Source organism: Triturus cristatus, chromosome 10, assembly GCF_964204655.1.
Source record: "Triturus cristatus chromosome 10, aTriCri1.1, whole genome shotgun sequence".
NCBI lineage: Eukaryota > Metazoa > Chordata > Amphibia > Caudata > Salamandridae > Triturus > Triturus cristatus.
The window spans coordinates 952,786,495-952,803,741 of NC_140593.1; the positions used below are offsets into that span (position 1 = coordinate 952,786,495).

The following is a 17,247-nucleotide window of genomic DNA, read 5'->3' on the forward strand; positions in this document are numbered from 1 at the left end:
GTCACAGGAACAAAGATGGCGTCGGCCTGCCCAAATGGGACATACTCTAATTGGACAGGGCGGTTACCAAAAGGCCGATTCCCAATCACGCGCCATCGTTTAACATAAACGATGACGCGAGCTAATGGGAAAGAGGGGCGGGGCTTCAAGTCCATTCTGGAATCGGATCGATTCCAAAAGGCCCTCGCATGGCGAGGGCAGCGCATGTGCGCTGCTAACGCCAGTCGAGACCTAAAAACTATGTAAAACTTGATAATTGCTTTGCCTTATACTTTTGCTTTACCACCTGTTGCTTGCAATGGGCTGCACATAACCCAAATATCTCAGGTTGTTCATAAATCCGAGGTTAATCAAATAAATACAGTTTTGTGGTGATAACAGCAGCAAAACCTCTACTGTTTTATGAAGATCATGCATCATCTTTTGCCATCTTCCTCTTCTGTTTATTCCTGATCCTCCAACATCTTCTTCCTTCTCCTTTCTAATTCCTGCTCTTCCTCTTCTTCTTCCTCCTCTTCCTCCTCAGTGTTTGATTGTTGCTCACATTGAATATATTATGCCCCTGCCTTGATAAGGGTAATTCAAGGTTAGACATTTTCAAGATTGCTCTTCTTCCAGTGTGTACATTACTGTAATATAGTTACCATTTTCAGTAAGGTAAGGCTGACATGGCATATTTTTTCACACAGAGCATGAAGCTGTGTTCTCAAACCCAGATAAGGTGCAGAAGGAGGTGAGGGCCATCATTACAAAGAATGCCACCATGAGCTGTGAGGTGTCCCAGGCCAAGACCGAGGTCAAGTGGTACAAGGATGGGAAACAGATCATTGCCAGCAAGCGAGTGAAAGTGGAGTCCGAAGGCAGATCCCGAAGGCTGGTGCTGGACCAGGTGGAAATAAAAGACGCTGGGGAATACACCTGTGAGGCCGCTGGGCAGAAACTCACCTTTAAGGTCAACGTCACAGGTGAGTAAGACCCTTGCCATTGGAGACCAAAGGTAAGTGGGCAACTAGTCAGCTGGCTAAGCCATCCCGTGTGTAGCCAGGAGACTTAGGACCACAAGTATGAATCTATTTTGCGTTCCTATGTATCAAACCCTGTTTTGCAATTCGGTAACCTGTTACAGAATCGCAAAATGGGTTTGCGATTCGGTATTTGGAAGGGGCGTGTTTAGGGCATCCCTTCCAAATACCGAATTGCAGCGGTGTGTATGAATGTTTTGTGACCCTGAATGCAGTTGCAAAACATTCACATTTTACCACCAACTTCAAGTTGGTGGAAACCCAGTAGCAAATGGGAAAGGGTCCCAAGAGACCCTTCCCCTATGGGAACAGTGGCGAAAATGTTGCTCTTAAAAAATGAAAAGAAACTTTTCATTTTTTTATTTTAAAGTCAACACATTTATTATGAAGGAAAACGAGCTGCAAAAAAAAAATGATTGCTTTATGGAGTTTAATACATTTGGAATAGCGATTACCTAATTGCAATTCCCAGAAAATCTCAATTAGGTAATCACTATTCCTAATGTTGATACATGTGGCCCCTAACTTCTAATTCCAGCTGTTCTACTTAGTTTAAATGTGTGAGGAGATTGATTTATATCTCTGTTTCTAATTTCATAGACTGTTTTGCAAAGCACCTATATACCTTTTAGTCTTAGCGGTGCTACTTGTGGACACCATCATTTCCCTTTTTTTCATCACAAGGTGTAGACTGGAACTTGTTTTTTTCACCCAGATTGATTTTTGTCTTTTTTTCATACTTCTTAATACTGCCTTCTGAGGCTTGTACAGTTGATGCTGCAAAGTCCCACCTACAAAACATGCTTGTAACCAAAAGGTTTCTGCAGCACAAGTAGGGTTTGTTTTGCCTGTAAAATACCACCTGAAGCACTCCTCCGCCTTGTTTGCTACCATTGCAGTAAGGTCTTTGTCAACCCACTTGTCACCAATGCCCAGCAGAAGGTTTGACTTAATTTTGCATTACAAGATTGCGATTATGTGAAAATGAAGAAACGTCAATGGCAAAATGCATAGATGTCTAAAATAATTACCTTTTTTCTGTCATTTCTTTAAAAAAGTAGCAAAAAGTCCACAGTTAGTAGGAAAAAATCCAACCATACTATTTTCCACCAACCTATATGAGCAGAGAAATCGAATTACAAAAAAACGAAAAATTGGTTTAAAATGAATGGCCAAATTTAATTGCATATAAAACAACAGCAGTGCAAGAAGGTGGTCATGGTTGTGGTATCAATGTCCGGTGCCCCCATTAAAAATCAGTAAGGTACAAAACTGTTCCCTTATTATAGTGCCCATCTCCCAAAGTTTGATAAAAAAAACATTTTTCATAAAAAATTGTTAATGGGCAATTTGTCATGAAAAGTGCAGCAACATATAATTAACACATTTGTGCATTAAGTACATAGGTCTGATAGCAAGGTGGAATACCTTTTGTCCCTATGAGCTTCAGTACATTCCACTGAGAGCAGGTGTTTCCCTCGTTTTAGGTCAAACGCGAATACCAGGTTTAAGGCAGATATTGATGATGTACATTTGACGCCTATTTTTTTTACTGGTATCTATAGGTCGAACATGGCCCATCTTTCTTCTTTGTCAGCAGTTGTGTAGAAACTTCACAGAATCTACATACCTGATACAATTTTGAGCTACATGTTTCCCACCAGGAGAGAGATAATAATACTGAGTCAAATTATTATTTGAGGAAAAGATATGACAGTAGACAGACCGTCAGCCAATAGTGAGTCACAGTGGCGTAAAGAAAGTTGAGGGGGGCCCCCTGCCACGTACACGGAGGGGACACCACTCCGGATCTAATCCGAGCTCTTGGGCCAGAGTATTGTGCTGTGGGGGCCCCCCTGCAGCTCGGGGCCCCCCGCACCGCGGTGGCTGCGGGGGCCTGTGTTACGTCCCTGGTGAGTCACACAGCCACCCGGGAGACATTTGGTCATAACACAGAAGTAAGTTGTTAGGATGTAACATAGTAGGGCAGTTACCTTACAATGTGCTAGATAGTAATATATGATACATGCAGCTGGTTGACATTTCACTGTGGCACGTCATTCTCATATAAAAACTGAGTGCACTTGTGGAAAATCCTGTGGCGCAAAAACGCGCACAAATCAGAGGATTTTCTGTTGCCTGCCATCTTTACGTTACGCAATAATGATTTTGTTCAGTCACTATTAGGAAAATAATATTTCTTTTTTTCGAATCTTTATTTTCCGCCTGATATGATTTGAAATATTGAGGGAGAACATTTACAGACTGCTTGGGTCTTTTAAGACTTGCAGAATACTGTGCCTCACATAGTTGCGCAGTTTCAAAGAGTTGCATCATTCTCATACTCAAAGAAACTGGAGAGTGCGTGTGTGTGTGTGTGTGTGTGTGTGTGTGTGTCTGTCTGTTTCTGTGTGTGTGTGTGTCTGTTTCTGTGTGTGTGTGTGTTTGTGTGTCTGTTTCTGTGTGTGTGTGTGTGTGTGTCTGTTTCTGTGTGTGTGTGTGTGTCTGTTTCTGTGTGTGTGTGTCTGTTTCTGTGTGTGTGTGTCTGTTTCTGTGTGTTTCTGTGTGTGTGTGTCTGTTTCTGTGTGTTTCTGTGTGTGTGTGTCTGTTTCTGTGTGTGTGTGTGTCTGTTTCTGTGTGTTTCTGTGTGTGTGTGTGTGTCTGTTTCTGTGTCTTTCGTGATTGATTGAAATGGACTGATGTCTGTTATTTTGAGTCGGATGAACATGAAGAATTCGACAGGAACTTAGAACGTCTTCCCCTGATTTTGGGTTTGGCACCTATGGGTCAACATGTTTAGATGCATCATGTATATTAGAACAGTGGAATGTTGAGCACTCCATTCAAGACAATGAAGTGCTGTGGGCTTCTAATGACTGGTAGAAGCCCAGAGCTCCAACATTCCAATGTTATCGTACACAGGTGTTGCTGTGAACAAAGGCCTCACGGAGCCCGAGGGGATTTCAAATCCCTTGGGATCCGTGAGACCTCTAGGGGTGGAACATTCTAATAGCCTTAGAGCCCTCCGTAGCTGGCTCTACTGGTCATTAAAGGCCAGCTCCCTTGTTAAGTGCCCTTGCCTTCTGCTAGGGCCTTTAATAGCCGGTAGAGCCCGCTATAGCGGGCTCTAAGACTATATGTGAGAACAATGGAAATTTGGGAGCTCCATTGAAAACAATGGAGTGCTCCTAGCTTCTAATGGCTGGTAGAAGCCCAGGGCTCCAATATTCCAGTGTCGTTCACAGCTGTTTCTGTGAACAAAGGCCTCACGGAGCCAGAGGGGATTTCAATCCCCTTGAACTCTGTGAGGCCTTTGTTTTATTTGTTAGAACATTCTTCCCTCTAGTGGCAGAATATTCTAATAGCCTTATAGCCCTCAGTAGCTGGGCTATAGTGGCATTGAAGTCCCGCTCCCTTGTTAAATGCCCTTGCATTCGGCTCGGGCCTTTAACACTGGAGCGGCCTTTATTGGTAAGTGCAGCCCGCTACAGCCGGCTATAGGGCTAGATTACATCACAGGCTCTAATAATATCCAATTTAACAAGAGCCTCCACAAACAAATGTAGGAGTCGAGAGTTTGACGACAGGATTTGCATTATGCTAAATATTGTAGCCCACACAAATGAAAGTGCTAATGTAATATAAAATGTAATGTGTTTAACTTAAGTCAGTAGACATCCCTAGGTTAAAAGTTGGATAACCGGCTGCTATTTTTGTTGTTATAACAGAAGGTTTTTTATCATTAGCAAGATGTGCAAAATATTTAAATTATAGATGACCCCAATGAATTTAAAAAGTTGCTCTTTTTCCACTATCAACAGAGGCTGAAGCAGTGTTTGCAAACCAGGAAAAAGTTCAAAAGGATGTGAAGGCCATCCTGACTGAGAGTGCCTCTCTGAGCTGTGAGGTGTTGCAGACTAACACTGAAGTAAAATGGTACAAAGAAGGGAAACTTATCACTGCCAGCAAGAGGATAAAGGTGGAGTCTGAGGGAAGATCTCGCCGCCTGGTGGTGGAGCAGGTAGAGAAGAAGGATGCCGGGGAGTACACCTGTGAAGCTGCTGGACAGAAACTCACCTTCAAGATCTGTGTCACCGGTGAGCTTCCTTTCCTGAATTTCATTACTTATTGAACTGCAAATGTATTGGATATTGTTTGAGAAATCTTCATGATTCAAGCAATGTTAGCATCAGTGGACCTCTATACACGATGAAGAGAAGTTTCATAATTTACAGGGTCATAAATTATATGAGCGCATACACTGATGATTTTAACGTTAATCCTTCCGTGTCGCAGCTTGGCTTGGACTCTTTGTGTGCCACACGTACTTTATAATAAAAAATTATTTATGTAAAGACTTGTGGACTCGAATAGACCTTCTCAACTGCTCGTACTTTTTACTTGAGGTAAAGAATCTTTACCCCAAGATTTTCATAATTTTTCATAATTTCCTATCTATTACATGTATTTGCAAAGGGGGCCCTTACATTAATTTCTTTCTCATAAACAAAAATTGTGCACCCTGTATACGGCCTGTTGCATTTTCTAAGATAGATGAGGCATGTCTTTGGGATAAGGTCTGTTGTATGTTTAAGGAGTTGAGGGCCACATCGTAGTCTTTGACTTGACGTTACACAGTTGTATTGACCCTGCCTCATCTTCAAGCAGCCATGTCCACTTTAATCTTCTCTTTTTAAAGCAGCCATCTCTGCTTTGGTCTGGAGAACATTTTCCTTGATGTCCAGGATTAACTGCTCACTTGTGTTATGAGTTAGGTGTCATGGAAGGAAGGTATGAGCCCCCTGAAGCCTCTAGGAGGTGGCTAACGGTGATTACGGGTCAAAATGGTTTGGATTACGAATTAGCAGGAGTCACACTACTGATCCTAATAAAGGAATTACTTTGTGGTACTGAACATAATTATATAGTTAATGTCATTTTAGGATACCCCCAGCCAAAGATACAATTGCTCCCCTTAAGCTGCCTTGTACTAGGCATTAATTAAACTGGTCAAAGATTAAGCTGTCCAATAAGATTCTAGCATTTCAATACCACCCCAATGAACCCTGAACAAATGTTAAATGTATGAGTTCAGTGCATCACTTGCCAAAAAGGACAGCCTCTTAATTGCAAAGAGCTGTATATGTGGGCCTCACAATTGTACACAATTTACACTGGCTTCTCACCTAGTGAGTCAAGGGATAGGTGGTTTGCCCTCAGAATATAATTGCATGTGTTGATGAAAGCTTTGTGTTTGAGATTGAGAGGAGCCTTAAAACTACCTAAAAATTCGAGAGGAGCTTGTGTCCAAAATTCTGCTATATTCACTTTGTCAGACCTCATTCAGGGGTGATAGCACAAGCTAGGACTGCTGAACCCTAACTGTGGGGCTTTAGGTTGTTTGCCTGAAGTTTCAACTTTTAACGATTGTCTAATGTAACATATGGCCACCACTGCAGAAAGGGGCTGATTCTGCCTCCTCCCAGATGACCGAGGGCCTTTTAGGGAGTTCAAAAGTTTCTTAGAATTTGTGGCCGGAAGGGCAGACGATTGAGATTAGTTCTGTCCCTAGTGGCTTTTGTTGTTGTCTGTTGGGTCTATGGCCGGACCTCAAAATGGCTGGGAAGCCTGTTGTGCGGGGGATTTGATTGGAGCTGAAAGGCATTGGGAGCATGCCATGGCTCTGCTCTCCTTAAACGCTCTACAGCTGAATCAGCCTTCCCACCAAACAGAAGGGAGCAGCCGAAATGCAAGGAGGTAAGATCAAACCCACCATGTCCCATAGTGCATGGGCTTGGTGACCTACTGGACAGCTTGCATTAAGTTACCTCAAGGCAAGACTTGCTGAGGAGAACATATGCTTGCCAAATGTTTCTTCCTGTTTTGACTCACTGTGTGGGGGCATGGTTTGGGAGGCGTTCAGGTTCTCTACTGGAGGATGCCTGTACTTCCAGACTTTGAAGGGGTTGGGTGCTGAGTTGATAAGATTATGTCCCCTAGAGCAGGCCTATAGTGGCATGCAACCGGTCAGTTGACTGGGGTGTCAGTTGACTGGGGTGCCAGAACATGGTTTAGCCTAAGTGCCTAGCAGTGTATCAATGAGTGCTTCATTGAAGGGCAAAGGTCTGGTCGGTGCCTGGCCAGGGTGCAGTACCTCTGTTAACATATTCGTCTTGACCTCCATAGTGGGGCGGTTGATGCCAAATGCCTCAGCAGCACTCCTATTCGCTGTAGCCAAACATGTGCTTTTCTCTGTTGCTGCCCATGGGTGGAAACCAACCCTGTTTCAGGTGAGGTGTCCAGCTCACCTCGATCCTGTAGTTCCATGTATCAGTTCTCTTAATCACAGGGTGAGACAAACTCTTCCCCATCCCCGCCATTGACGTCTCCATGAGGTTGGCTCAGGTCAGAGTCCGATGCCTGTGCACAGCTGCGTGGCAAGGGAGTTTTGTCTGGGTCAGATGGATTCGGTGGAGGCAGCAGCACCCCAAGATCTGGACTGGCCTTGGTTGAGACGAGACAGGCTTGGAGTTGAACACCACAATTGGTTGCCGTTCTTCTTCTCGTGCTAGCGCTCGGTGCCAACGTCGATGCTGATGTGGTCATTGTGGTTTTCAGTGCCGGTCCCAATGCAAGTAGGGATCCCAAAGTAGGTTCAAGGGCACAGAAGGCACTAAGGGTGAACCCACCGGTGGTAGCCCAACTGGGAGTCCTTGTGGATCCATGGGGTCCAGAGGCGTGTCAGTGGGAGCCGGGCGAGACTCAAAGAAGCTTAGCATGGTATCTAGAAAGGCCTTGATCTTCTGCAACCTCCCCAAATGACCCAAGAACTGAGGATGATTTAGTACCAGGTATGGAATCAGCTCCTCGTGGAATGGGAGCAAGACCTGGAGGTACGGCAACAACCTCACGTCTTCCCTGAAGGGAGAACAAGAGTGGCGGGAAGGGGCTGAGTCCCACTTTGACTGCTTATGTTTTTTCTTCGACATGAGGATAATCTGCCTCTGGAACGACTTCCAGAGTGGGATCATCAATGTAGACATAGATAGGTAAGCACATATTTACTTAACTACACATATATGTACCATGGCAATATTATGTCACTGTAGTATATATGGAGTTACGAATAATAAATCTATACATAGCGTTATTTACTTATCTTGAACTTGTGTTCTGGATTTTATATTTGTGTAAATCAGTTTGGAAAACTTGATATTTTGACACGAACCATTAATTTGTGAGTACTTTAACTCTGTTCAAACAAGCCAGTTCCTTGTAGAATACTTTTTAATCTCAAAGCTATGAAAGTTGATGCATTAGACTGGAGTGTGTGGTGTCACTGATTATCAGTTATGCACCAGCGCCCTTAAGATTGAAAGTTATATGTTATAAATGTGGACTGGCCAGTTGTGTGAAAAGAGTCCCTTGCGCCCTAACAAAAGCAAGACAAATGTCTCCATAACCTCTCACTAATAATAGCTAAATCATTGGGTCCGAATATTGTTCCAACCACTTGGAATGCAAGTTAGGATTGTATTTAACATCTTATGCATCTAGAAGTAATTTATCATGGCATTTATGTAGGGTTCAGTTTTCATTTTTGTTCCATGTAGATTTTTAAAACATGTTTGCTAGCTTATGGAGTCAATTTTAGAGAAGGCTTACTGATAGAATTCTTATCTTCTTAAGGACTTTTCCCAAACAGGACTTTAGAAAGCTGGATGATCACATAAGGATTATTTTCACCCAGTTGGAGGCACCCAGCTACTGAGTGGCTCAAGAACATGAATGAGGAATACTGGGCTCTCATTAGACATAATGGATATAATTGCATGTTATCAACATACTGGCTCAACTTAGTTTCTGTTGATCTGGCAGTCTTACCCTAGTGTCACCTACACTTCGAAATGAAGTGGTAGCAATAGCCAGCCATGGGGAGCGTGCAGCAATTGTCTTTAAAAGGTGATCTACCACACCCATTGTTACTCTGAAAGTCAGGAAAACTCCTTATGATAGCTCTGACGATTTCTGGAATTAGAAGTATTTTAATTTACGACTTTTTCTCATTGGTTTACATTTGTTTCTCACTGACTCAATAGAGCCGGAAGTGGCGTTTGCAAACCAGGAGAAGGTGCAGAAAGAAGTCCAGGCTCTTCTGACTCAGAGTGCCACCCTAAGCTGTGAGGTGTCCCAGGCGAAGACCGAGGTGAAATGGTACAAGGACGGAAAGTTGATCACATCCAGCAAGAAGATAAAGGTGGAGAGCGAGGGCAGATCCCGTCGGCTGGTGGTAGAGCAGATAGAAAAGAAAGATGCTGGGGAGTACACCTGTGAGGCAGCTGGACAGAAACTGAACTTCAGAGTCCATGTCACAGGTAAATTCCATATTTTTTTTTGTTGCCAAAATGAATTTGGTAAATATTTAGAAAATGAAAACATGGGATTCATGGAATTCTTCCATTTGTTTAGCTGCAGAGTTAAGATTTCTGAATTTAGTGGTTCTGCCCTAGACTTGTTCCAATTCCTAAAAATGGTCCTTATATTTCCCACCCACACCCAGCTTAACTTGCCACTCTTTACTGACAAAACGACCATCCGGCACAAGGAAGGATTCTTCTCTGCTTATCTTTAAAGCCTATACAGATCTTGATAGCATATTTCAAATTATCCACTGCCTTGCAGCTCCACTGTTTGCCCTCTGATTCTAAACCTTTCACTCTCTCACTGTGTCAAAATGCCAAAGCACAACCTCCCGGTTCAGATCAATATCTCTCTTTGTAACCAGACACCGTCCACTAGACCAATGCTATATTGCTGGTTGGCATCTCTCTACAGTATAGCACATTCATAATTGTATGTCCATTACTGGGATAATGCCATATGACCAACATGGTGAAAACATCCCAAGATTTGCATTGAAAGTTAAACTAAGGACACTGAGAAGAGGTATTGTACATTTTCAAGCAATTCCAAGAACAGTTCCCATGGACCTGCGTTCTGCTCCATACCGCACCTCCTTGTGTTTAGTTTTTATAACTGTTTTTCGGAGGGCATATAAACATCTTCTATGTCTATATTTTCTGAGTGAAAGGTTAAAAAGAATAAAGGTCAACAAGCACAAATGCGCATTATCAATAGAATAATCCCTTCATTGCAAATATACTATAGATTTTTTCACCTATCATTAATTTAGGTAAACTGACCATAAAAGTACTGGGGATTCAGCAATCATTTGTAATTTAACACAATCAATACAGCAGATACTTTTACCATGGATCAAACACCAATTATGCATCCTGTGCTCAAGGAAAAACAGGATTGTCCAATTACCAAGAAATTTACCAGCACTAAATTTGACTATTCCACTTGAGTGGGGTATTTGGTTTTCAACAAAAGTACACAATAAAATTGAATTTTCCTGTCATTAATTTTTTCCAGACCACTTTTGAGTTTCATTTTTATTTCTAGAGTATGAAGCACTCAATTATTTACATAGACATTTAGGGGGCGATTACGATGTCGAGCCGACTTGCGGCCCCTCTGATACCGTTTCGTAAATGGGACCAACCGACCTCTGGTCAGCGGTCCCGTCCGCCTCATTAGGATCCAACCGAACATTGTTTGGTCCCATTCCGACATTTCCCTTTGGGAGCATGCATTACGACTATAAACCGGCCATAATACATGCTCCCATAGGGAAATGGGAGGTGTTGTTCATCCCTGCACCCCTTGGCTGGCGGCTCAAGGTGCCTGCCACGGGGTGCAGGGACCAACAGGGGTTGGTCCCCAACTAGAGGCTGAACACAGCTGCTGATGGCCCCCAAACACGCTTTCCGACATGGTTTCCGTGTCGGATAGGCTGTCATAGAAACCCTGCCGGAAACAGTGCATCGTAATCCCAATGGTCGGGAAGGACCACTTTTTGGGATTACTAGCCGGTTCCAACTGGCCGACGGCCTCCTTGAGTCTGTCAGAAGCAAGGCAGAGTGACCAGCCGGTTTAAATTTTGACCAGCTGATACATAATCATGATAAATAATCAGCCGGTCGGAATTGAAACCAACGATGGGGGTCGGAAATCCTCTGATCAAAGGTCGGAGGCTTTCCAACCTCCATCGTAATAGGCCCCTTTATAGGCCCCTTTAGTCTCAAAAGTGCTCTGAACTTTTGTCTCACGGGGTAAATAAAAAAAGCCCCATATTTAAAAGTCAGTTCTTGTAGAGTTACGCCTACGTTTGAATAGATTTCAGATTTTTTAGAGATAAATCGAGAAAACCAGGAGTACTTGAGGAAATTTATAATGGTAGGAGAATTCTAAAAGGACACGAGCATAAAAAGTATGGTTGTATACCAGGTTCAACCAGGTATAAAATTTGGCATAGGTAAAAGATACGCAGAACTGCATTAGAAGATGTAACTTTTCTTTCCTCACAGGGAAAACATTTTTCTCAGTGGGAAACCACTGCCACTACATGCCTCTTAAATATGAGGGTGTTCTTTCCCTTTTTGCATCTTGGAAAAACACCTACCTCTGCCCTTCTCATATGAATTTTGATCATGGTGAGAATTTTTTTAAAAGAGGCATGTGAATACCCAGAAACATAATGGACTTGTGAGTAATTATCTACTTCTGCAGAGTTGCCCACCCAGAAATAACTACAGTTATTTATCAGATCCAGCATATTGTCAGATTTCCAACATCATAAGTGCTTCTCACAACCATAAACTTTGACTGTCCCAAATTTTCTGAATGACTATATGGAATTTTCTTTTGCAAAGTGTTTGTTTTTTGCAGCGAGATCCCATTTTTTGGCAGGCCAGACATACTTTGTTTAGTGGCAGGAACTGATTAATTCTTAAAAGTTCAAATGGGTGGATCTGAGGGGAAACAGCTTTTAATCCGGACTTCAGAGTACATCCACCACGCATTTTATACTTCGATTACACTTTTTCCTCGCTACTCTTTACATTGCAAGACTTTACCACGCATTTTGTACACTAGGTGGCAGTGTTCCACTATAAAACAGGACGTTGATGTATGTTAATACTTGGGTATGTTTTAAAAAAAAAATTGAGTATGTACTTAATAACAAAATTAAATTAACAGATTAAACATGATGTTTTCAGGATGGGGTGCAGGAAGTTTAGAGGCTATGGGTGGGCAAGCTTGTTAATATTCAAGTTAAAAAAAAAAAACATGAGTATTAGTATGAAACTAAAAAATAGTTGTGCATGATGCCTGTTAGAAAATAATTAAAAACTGGGGCGGGATACACAAGGTATACATTTAAACCGTAATATTACAAAAAATAAATTGCACATGGTTTATGGGTAGTACGTTGGAAAGTTTGTGACAATCTTTTGCACACACAAAAACGTTGAAAAAAGGTCTCCAGTTCTCACGTTATCTTTCCCCCAATAAAAACTTAAAGTGGAAATGAAAGGTTTCTTTTTTCTTTAAAACCAAAGTATATATTTTCTAATTCACTAAAATAGGATATACACTTATTTTGGAATGACGTCTTTAAAATACTTACTTTGGACGCAAGGTGGCACTGCAAGTCTGTGACTAAAACGACATATATGATGTATATGTTTCCGTTCTAGTTGTTTGCGCAGTGAAGGCATTTTGTATTGCAGAGAATACAATTCCGGACTAACTGAATGCGAGGTTAAAAATGCGAAGTAAAGCCACGCGTGGTAAAAACCACGCGATGTAATGACATACATCCGGATCTGAGTCTCATGTAACTCTAATGGGAGATCCCAAGCAGGAACTGATAATTGTATTTTGAGCTAGTATGGGACACAACAGCAGCCAACAAAATGTAAGCATTTCTGCTCCCACTGATAACAATTGACCTTATTGCACATTACCCAAAGCCAGCCATTGCATACCAGAACGAGCATTAGATCACGAAGACTCATCCAGTAGGCCTTGCAGGGCAGGGTAGATATCACAAGAAATATGAATGTGTTCCTTGTCCAGGCAGCAGTTCTGAAAAACCTCAGCTTTTGTAGAATTTCAGAGATGATGGTCTACTGTACAGCTAAACGAGGGCCACTATTTCTTGAGACAGACTGTTTGCATCACTACCCTTTCAGCTTTTAGACTGGCAAGACCTCACACAGCAACTGAGTTAATGGGCACTGGAATCATTGGTCGCTCGTGGCCAAAACAGAACTTCTACCATTACTCCCAACAACTTTTCCCAGACATAGCATTATGGACAGTATTAGTGGAAAGGGAACGATGCGTATATCAGACCATTCTGCCAGGTCATGAAGCATGCTTTAGAGTCCCTGTACTTCAAGCAAAACTTTGGACTTGACAGCGAAAGCATACAGGTCCATTACTTTTTTCCAGAAACACTGGCAAATCTCCTGCAAAATAACAACTCTTGGGATGATGGGGTTTCCTGATTCTAGCTGTCTATCTGGAAGTTGCCTGTTCCCCCAATAAAGGGATACAAAGAGACTTTGCAGTTTCAGTGACACCTTTACCGAAGTACAAAATGTCAGCTCAGAAATTACTTTCAATTGAGTCTCACAGTCAGTTGGCATAATCGAATTCCACTGAGTTTTATGTTTGAAATAAGATTTATTTTTCAAACACTATTTTCATTATTCAGTGGAGGCCCTTCAGGACTCCTCCCAACATGAATATATTGCCAGGTGTCCGTCCTACAAGATGGTACGTGCAAAAGCCAGCACACCAATTGGAATATATTGCCAGACCTTGGATGTGAAAATGAGCAAGCAATAAAGTAAGCACTTCGTGAACTAGAGAAAAAAAGGGTGACATTAGGGGTTATACGTGCACACCACCCACACATTTCATATAGGTGTAATCCTAACGTAAAGTTGCTAAAGTTAATCTTCTGGATGAATTGCAATATGGAAAGCTGTCACCTTGGTTATTCAAAGTGAAGTCCTTCTCTGGTCCCTGGTTAAAATTCTGGTACAATTGCTGCACACCAAACAATAAATCCATTAATTGTTGAATCTCTCTATCATGCCAAATCCAATCCAAAGAAAAGTAAAGGGCATTCTAGATCAGTCTCTCAGCAAGTTTAGTTACAGTCTTCCATCCGGTGCCAACATGTGTTTCTTCACATGGGCGAAAAGCTCTTCACCTTCCTCAGGGAAATTGATGAGTTTCTTCCTTTTTGAATTGCAGCCCTGAGTAAGTCATAGGGTTTAAGCCCTAATATCTATGAAACTGCAGTCTCAAACCTGACTTTGATTAAAAATGAGGGCCGCTGAATTGCACTTGCTTTAGAAGTGAGGGCCCCAGGCACATGGGACCAGGTAGGAAACATAGAATTAAAATTGGCCCAGATTTATTATTTTTTGCACAAAGGAAGGCAGCAAGACACCTTTGTTGTGCTGTGCTGCGTGAAACGGCAGGAATGTGTCATATTTATCAATATATGGTGCTTCCTGCTCGTTGCCTGCGCTGGCACACTGTCTGCAGCATAGCGCCAACGCACTCACCCTTGCGCCATGGTGCAGGGGTGCCTGCCTTTAGCAGGATTGTTTTCGTGCAGGAAGGGAAACCTTCTGAGGCTTTTTACTCTAAGTGTGCTGCAGAATGCAACACACTTCGAAAGAGGAAGCAACAAGGAGAACTAAAGCTATTTCTCCTCGTTGCGCCTCCCCATAGAAGGAGTAGCATTCTGACTGAATCCTAGGTCTATCGGTGTTGGTAAATCTAGAAATGCTACAGAAACCATGAATGGATGCGTGGGAACACTCATGCTCCACCCATAGAACACCTCCCGGGGACAGAGTTACACAATGCAGTGATTTGCGCTGTGTTGCGCTACTCCGAATTTACGAAAGCCATGCAGGGCCAAGCAAGGTGTTCTTGTGTGTCTTGGTAAAACCCTTCCAGGTGGCGAGTTTCTCGGCCCTGCTCCCTACCTGCCCTTTGATGCCAACTGCGCGCTTTCGCCTTAAATCACCATTGACAACGTTCTTGGGTGCCTGAAAAGGTCGCAGTTTTTATTCGTCAAATCTCAATATATACATTTCACATGTTCATGATTTTACATACATTTCATTCTTCAGCATTTTTGCATTATGGATCCAGCCTTCTCAATGACCTAGGAGGGATGGGACCCCTTTTTGGCTTCTGATTTGCGGGTCTAGGCTTCAACTTGCTACCAAAGTGGATGGTGTCCGTTTGGACCTGTCCGGGCCGCAAGTGCCATCCCGCTCGCCCTGAAACCATTCGCGGGCCCTCCCTTCTCCCAGAGGTCCCTGCCGGGTGGCATCCCAAGGACCTTTCTTGAGCCTCTACCCTACTTTCTTGCGGCTGGGTCCTTGCTCCCTTAGTGCCCCTGCCATGAGGCATCCCAAGGGTCCTGCGGGAGCATTACTTCTAATCTTTTATGGCGGCATGTCGCCCTTTGGCTCCCTCAGTGTCCCTGCCGTGCGGCATACCAAGGACACAGTGAGAGCCTTCTATCTACCGTCTAGTGAGTTCTTCTCTTTATTGCTAATTTTACTGGGTTTGCTCCGCTACCCTTCTACCCTGCGGCTGCGACGCCCGACTCTTAGGTGTGGGTGGATGGGATTCTTCTATCTCCTCCGAGTGGAGGGGATGAGTGTGAATTCTTGGGGCCTTCTGCCCCCTTTTATCCCCCCCCTCGCTCGCCCCCTGATTGGGGAGGGCTTACCTTTGTCTCAGGGGGCCAATCCTAGCCCCCGCCGGACTAGCCGGCATGCTAATGTGGAGGGAGGGGGAGGGCCTCCTGCCTCCGGACGGCGTTTAGCCCGGGCCTCTATTGAGTCCGGCTTCGCCTCCCCAGCCCAGGCCTTAACCTCTTCCAGGTGGCGAGTTTCTCGGCCCGCTCCCTCCCTGCCCTTTGACAGCAACTGCGCGCTTTCGCCTTAAATCACCATTGATAATGTTCTTGGGTGCCTGAAAAGGTCGCAGTTTTTATTCGTCAAATCTCAATATATACATTTCACATGTTCATGATTTTACATAAATTTCATTCTTCAGCATTTTTGCATTATAGATCCAGCCTTCTCAATGACCTAGGAGGGGAGGGACCCCTTTTTGGCTTCTGATTTGCGGGTCTAGGCTTCAACTTGCTACCAAAGTTGATGGTGTTCGTTTGGACCTGTCCGGGCCGCAAGTGCCGCCCGCTCGCCCTGAAACCTTTTGTGGGCCCTCCCTTCTCCCAGAGGTCCCTGCCGGATGGCATCCCAAGGACCTTTCTTGAGCCTCTACCCTACTTTCTTGCGGCTGGGTCCTTGCTCCTTCTGAAACCCCTGCTGTGAGGCATCCCAAGGGTCCTGCGGGAGCATCACTTCTAATCTTTTATGGCGGCATGTCGCCCTTTGGCTCTCTCAGTGCCCCTGCCGTGCGGCATCCCAAGGACACTGTGAGAGCCTTCTATCTACCGTCTAGTGAGTTCTTCTCTTTAATGCTAATTTTACTGGGTTTGCTCCGCCACGCTACCTACGGTTTATCGATCGGAGGGAGCTCCCCCCTCAGTGCCCCAATGCTACGTCCTACCGTTACTGGAAACCCTCTGCTCTAGTATCCCCACAATATTTAGCAGGAACATGTCCATTCCCACCCCCGTGAGGTGTACCCCGTCATCCAGGTGGTACCCCGGGGATCTGAGGTTTATGAAACCATGCCTCACAAACCCCCAACCATTGGCCCTGCAAACCTTGGCCATGGTAATGTTAAGTTTTCTTCTGGATTTTTTGACCGCCCCCAGGTCCCTTGCTCCCCGCCAGGCTTTTCGTACTATAATTTCCGAAAAAATAACTTCCGCGGGGCGTAGTAGGCGAGCCACTGCCGTGAGGCCTTTCTGCATTTCTTCCAGGAGTGCTCCCCGCCCCATTGCTGCCAAGTCATTGCCGCCCAGATGGACCACTACCGCGTCTGGTCTGTCACCTCGTTGCAGAGTTTCCTGCACTGCGGGTAGCAGGTGCTCCCATTTCATTCCCGAGCGACCCCGCCATTCTATGACCGTCTTCTGCAGCCAGATTCCGCCGAAGTTGTGTCTGGCTGCAGCCCATCGTTGGGCCCGCATGACATAGGAGTGCCCCATGATCCACACCTTCTTCGGTGAGGTGCTTGGACCTGGAAGAACGGGGGGTGGGAGAAGGCTGACGTAGTACATCTTCGGGCGTATGTAGCGCCTGAATGCGCCAGACGCCCAGCACCCTATCCCCTTGATCGCCCCGTTGTCCAGCCC

General features: G+C 44.2%; 1 protein-coding gene across 27 annotated transcripts in view; it reads left to right on the top strand.

Moving 5' to 3' along the window:
• Positions 1-17,247, top strand: part of OBSCN (obscurin, cytoskeletal calmodulin and titin-interacting RhoGEF) — a 1,809,553-nt gene that overhangs the window by 221,829 nt on the left and 1,570,477 nt on the right. For all 27 annotated transcript variants that reach the window (XM_085628811.1, XM_085628818.1, XM_085628815.1 and 24 more), the window contains exons 10-12: positions 690-965; positions 4,844-5,119; positions 9,122-9,397. In XM_085628811.1, coding sequence (XP_085484937.1) covers positions 690-965; positions 4,844-5,119; positions 9,122-9,397 — 828 coding nt within the window. The remainder of the gene's footprint in view (positions 1-689; positions 966-4,843; positions 5,120-9,121; positions 9,398-17,247) is intronic.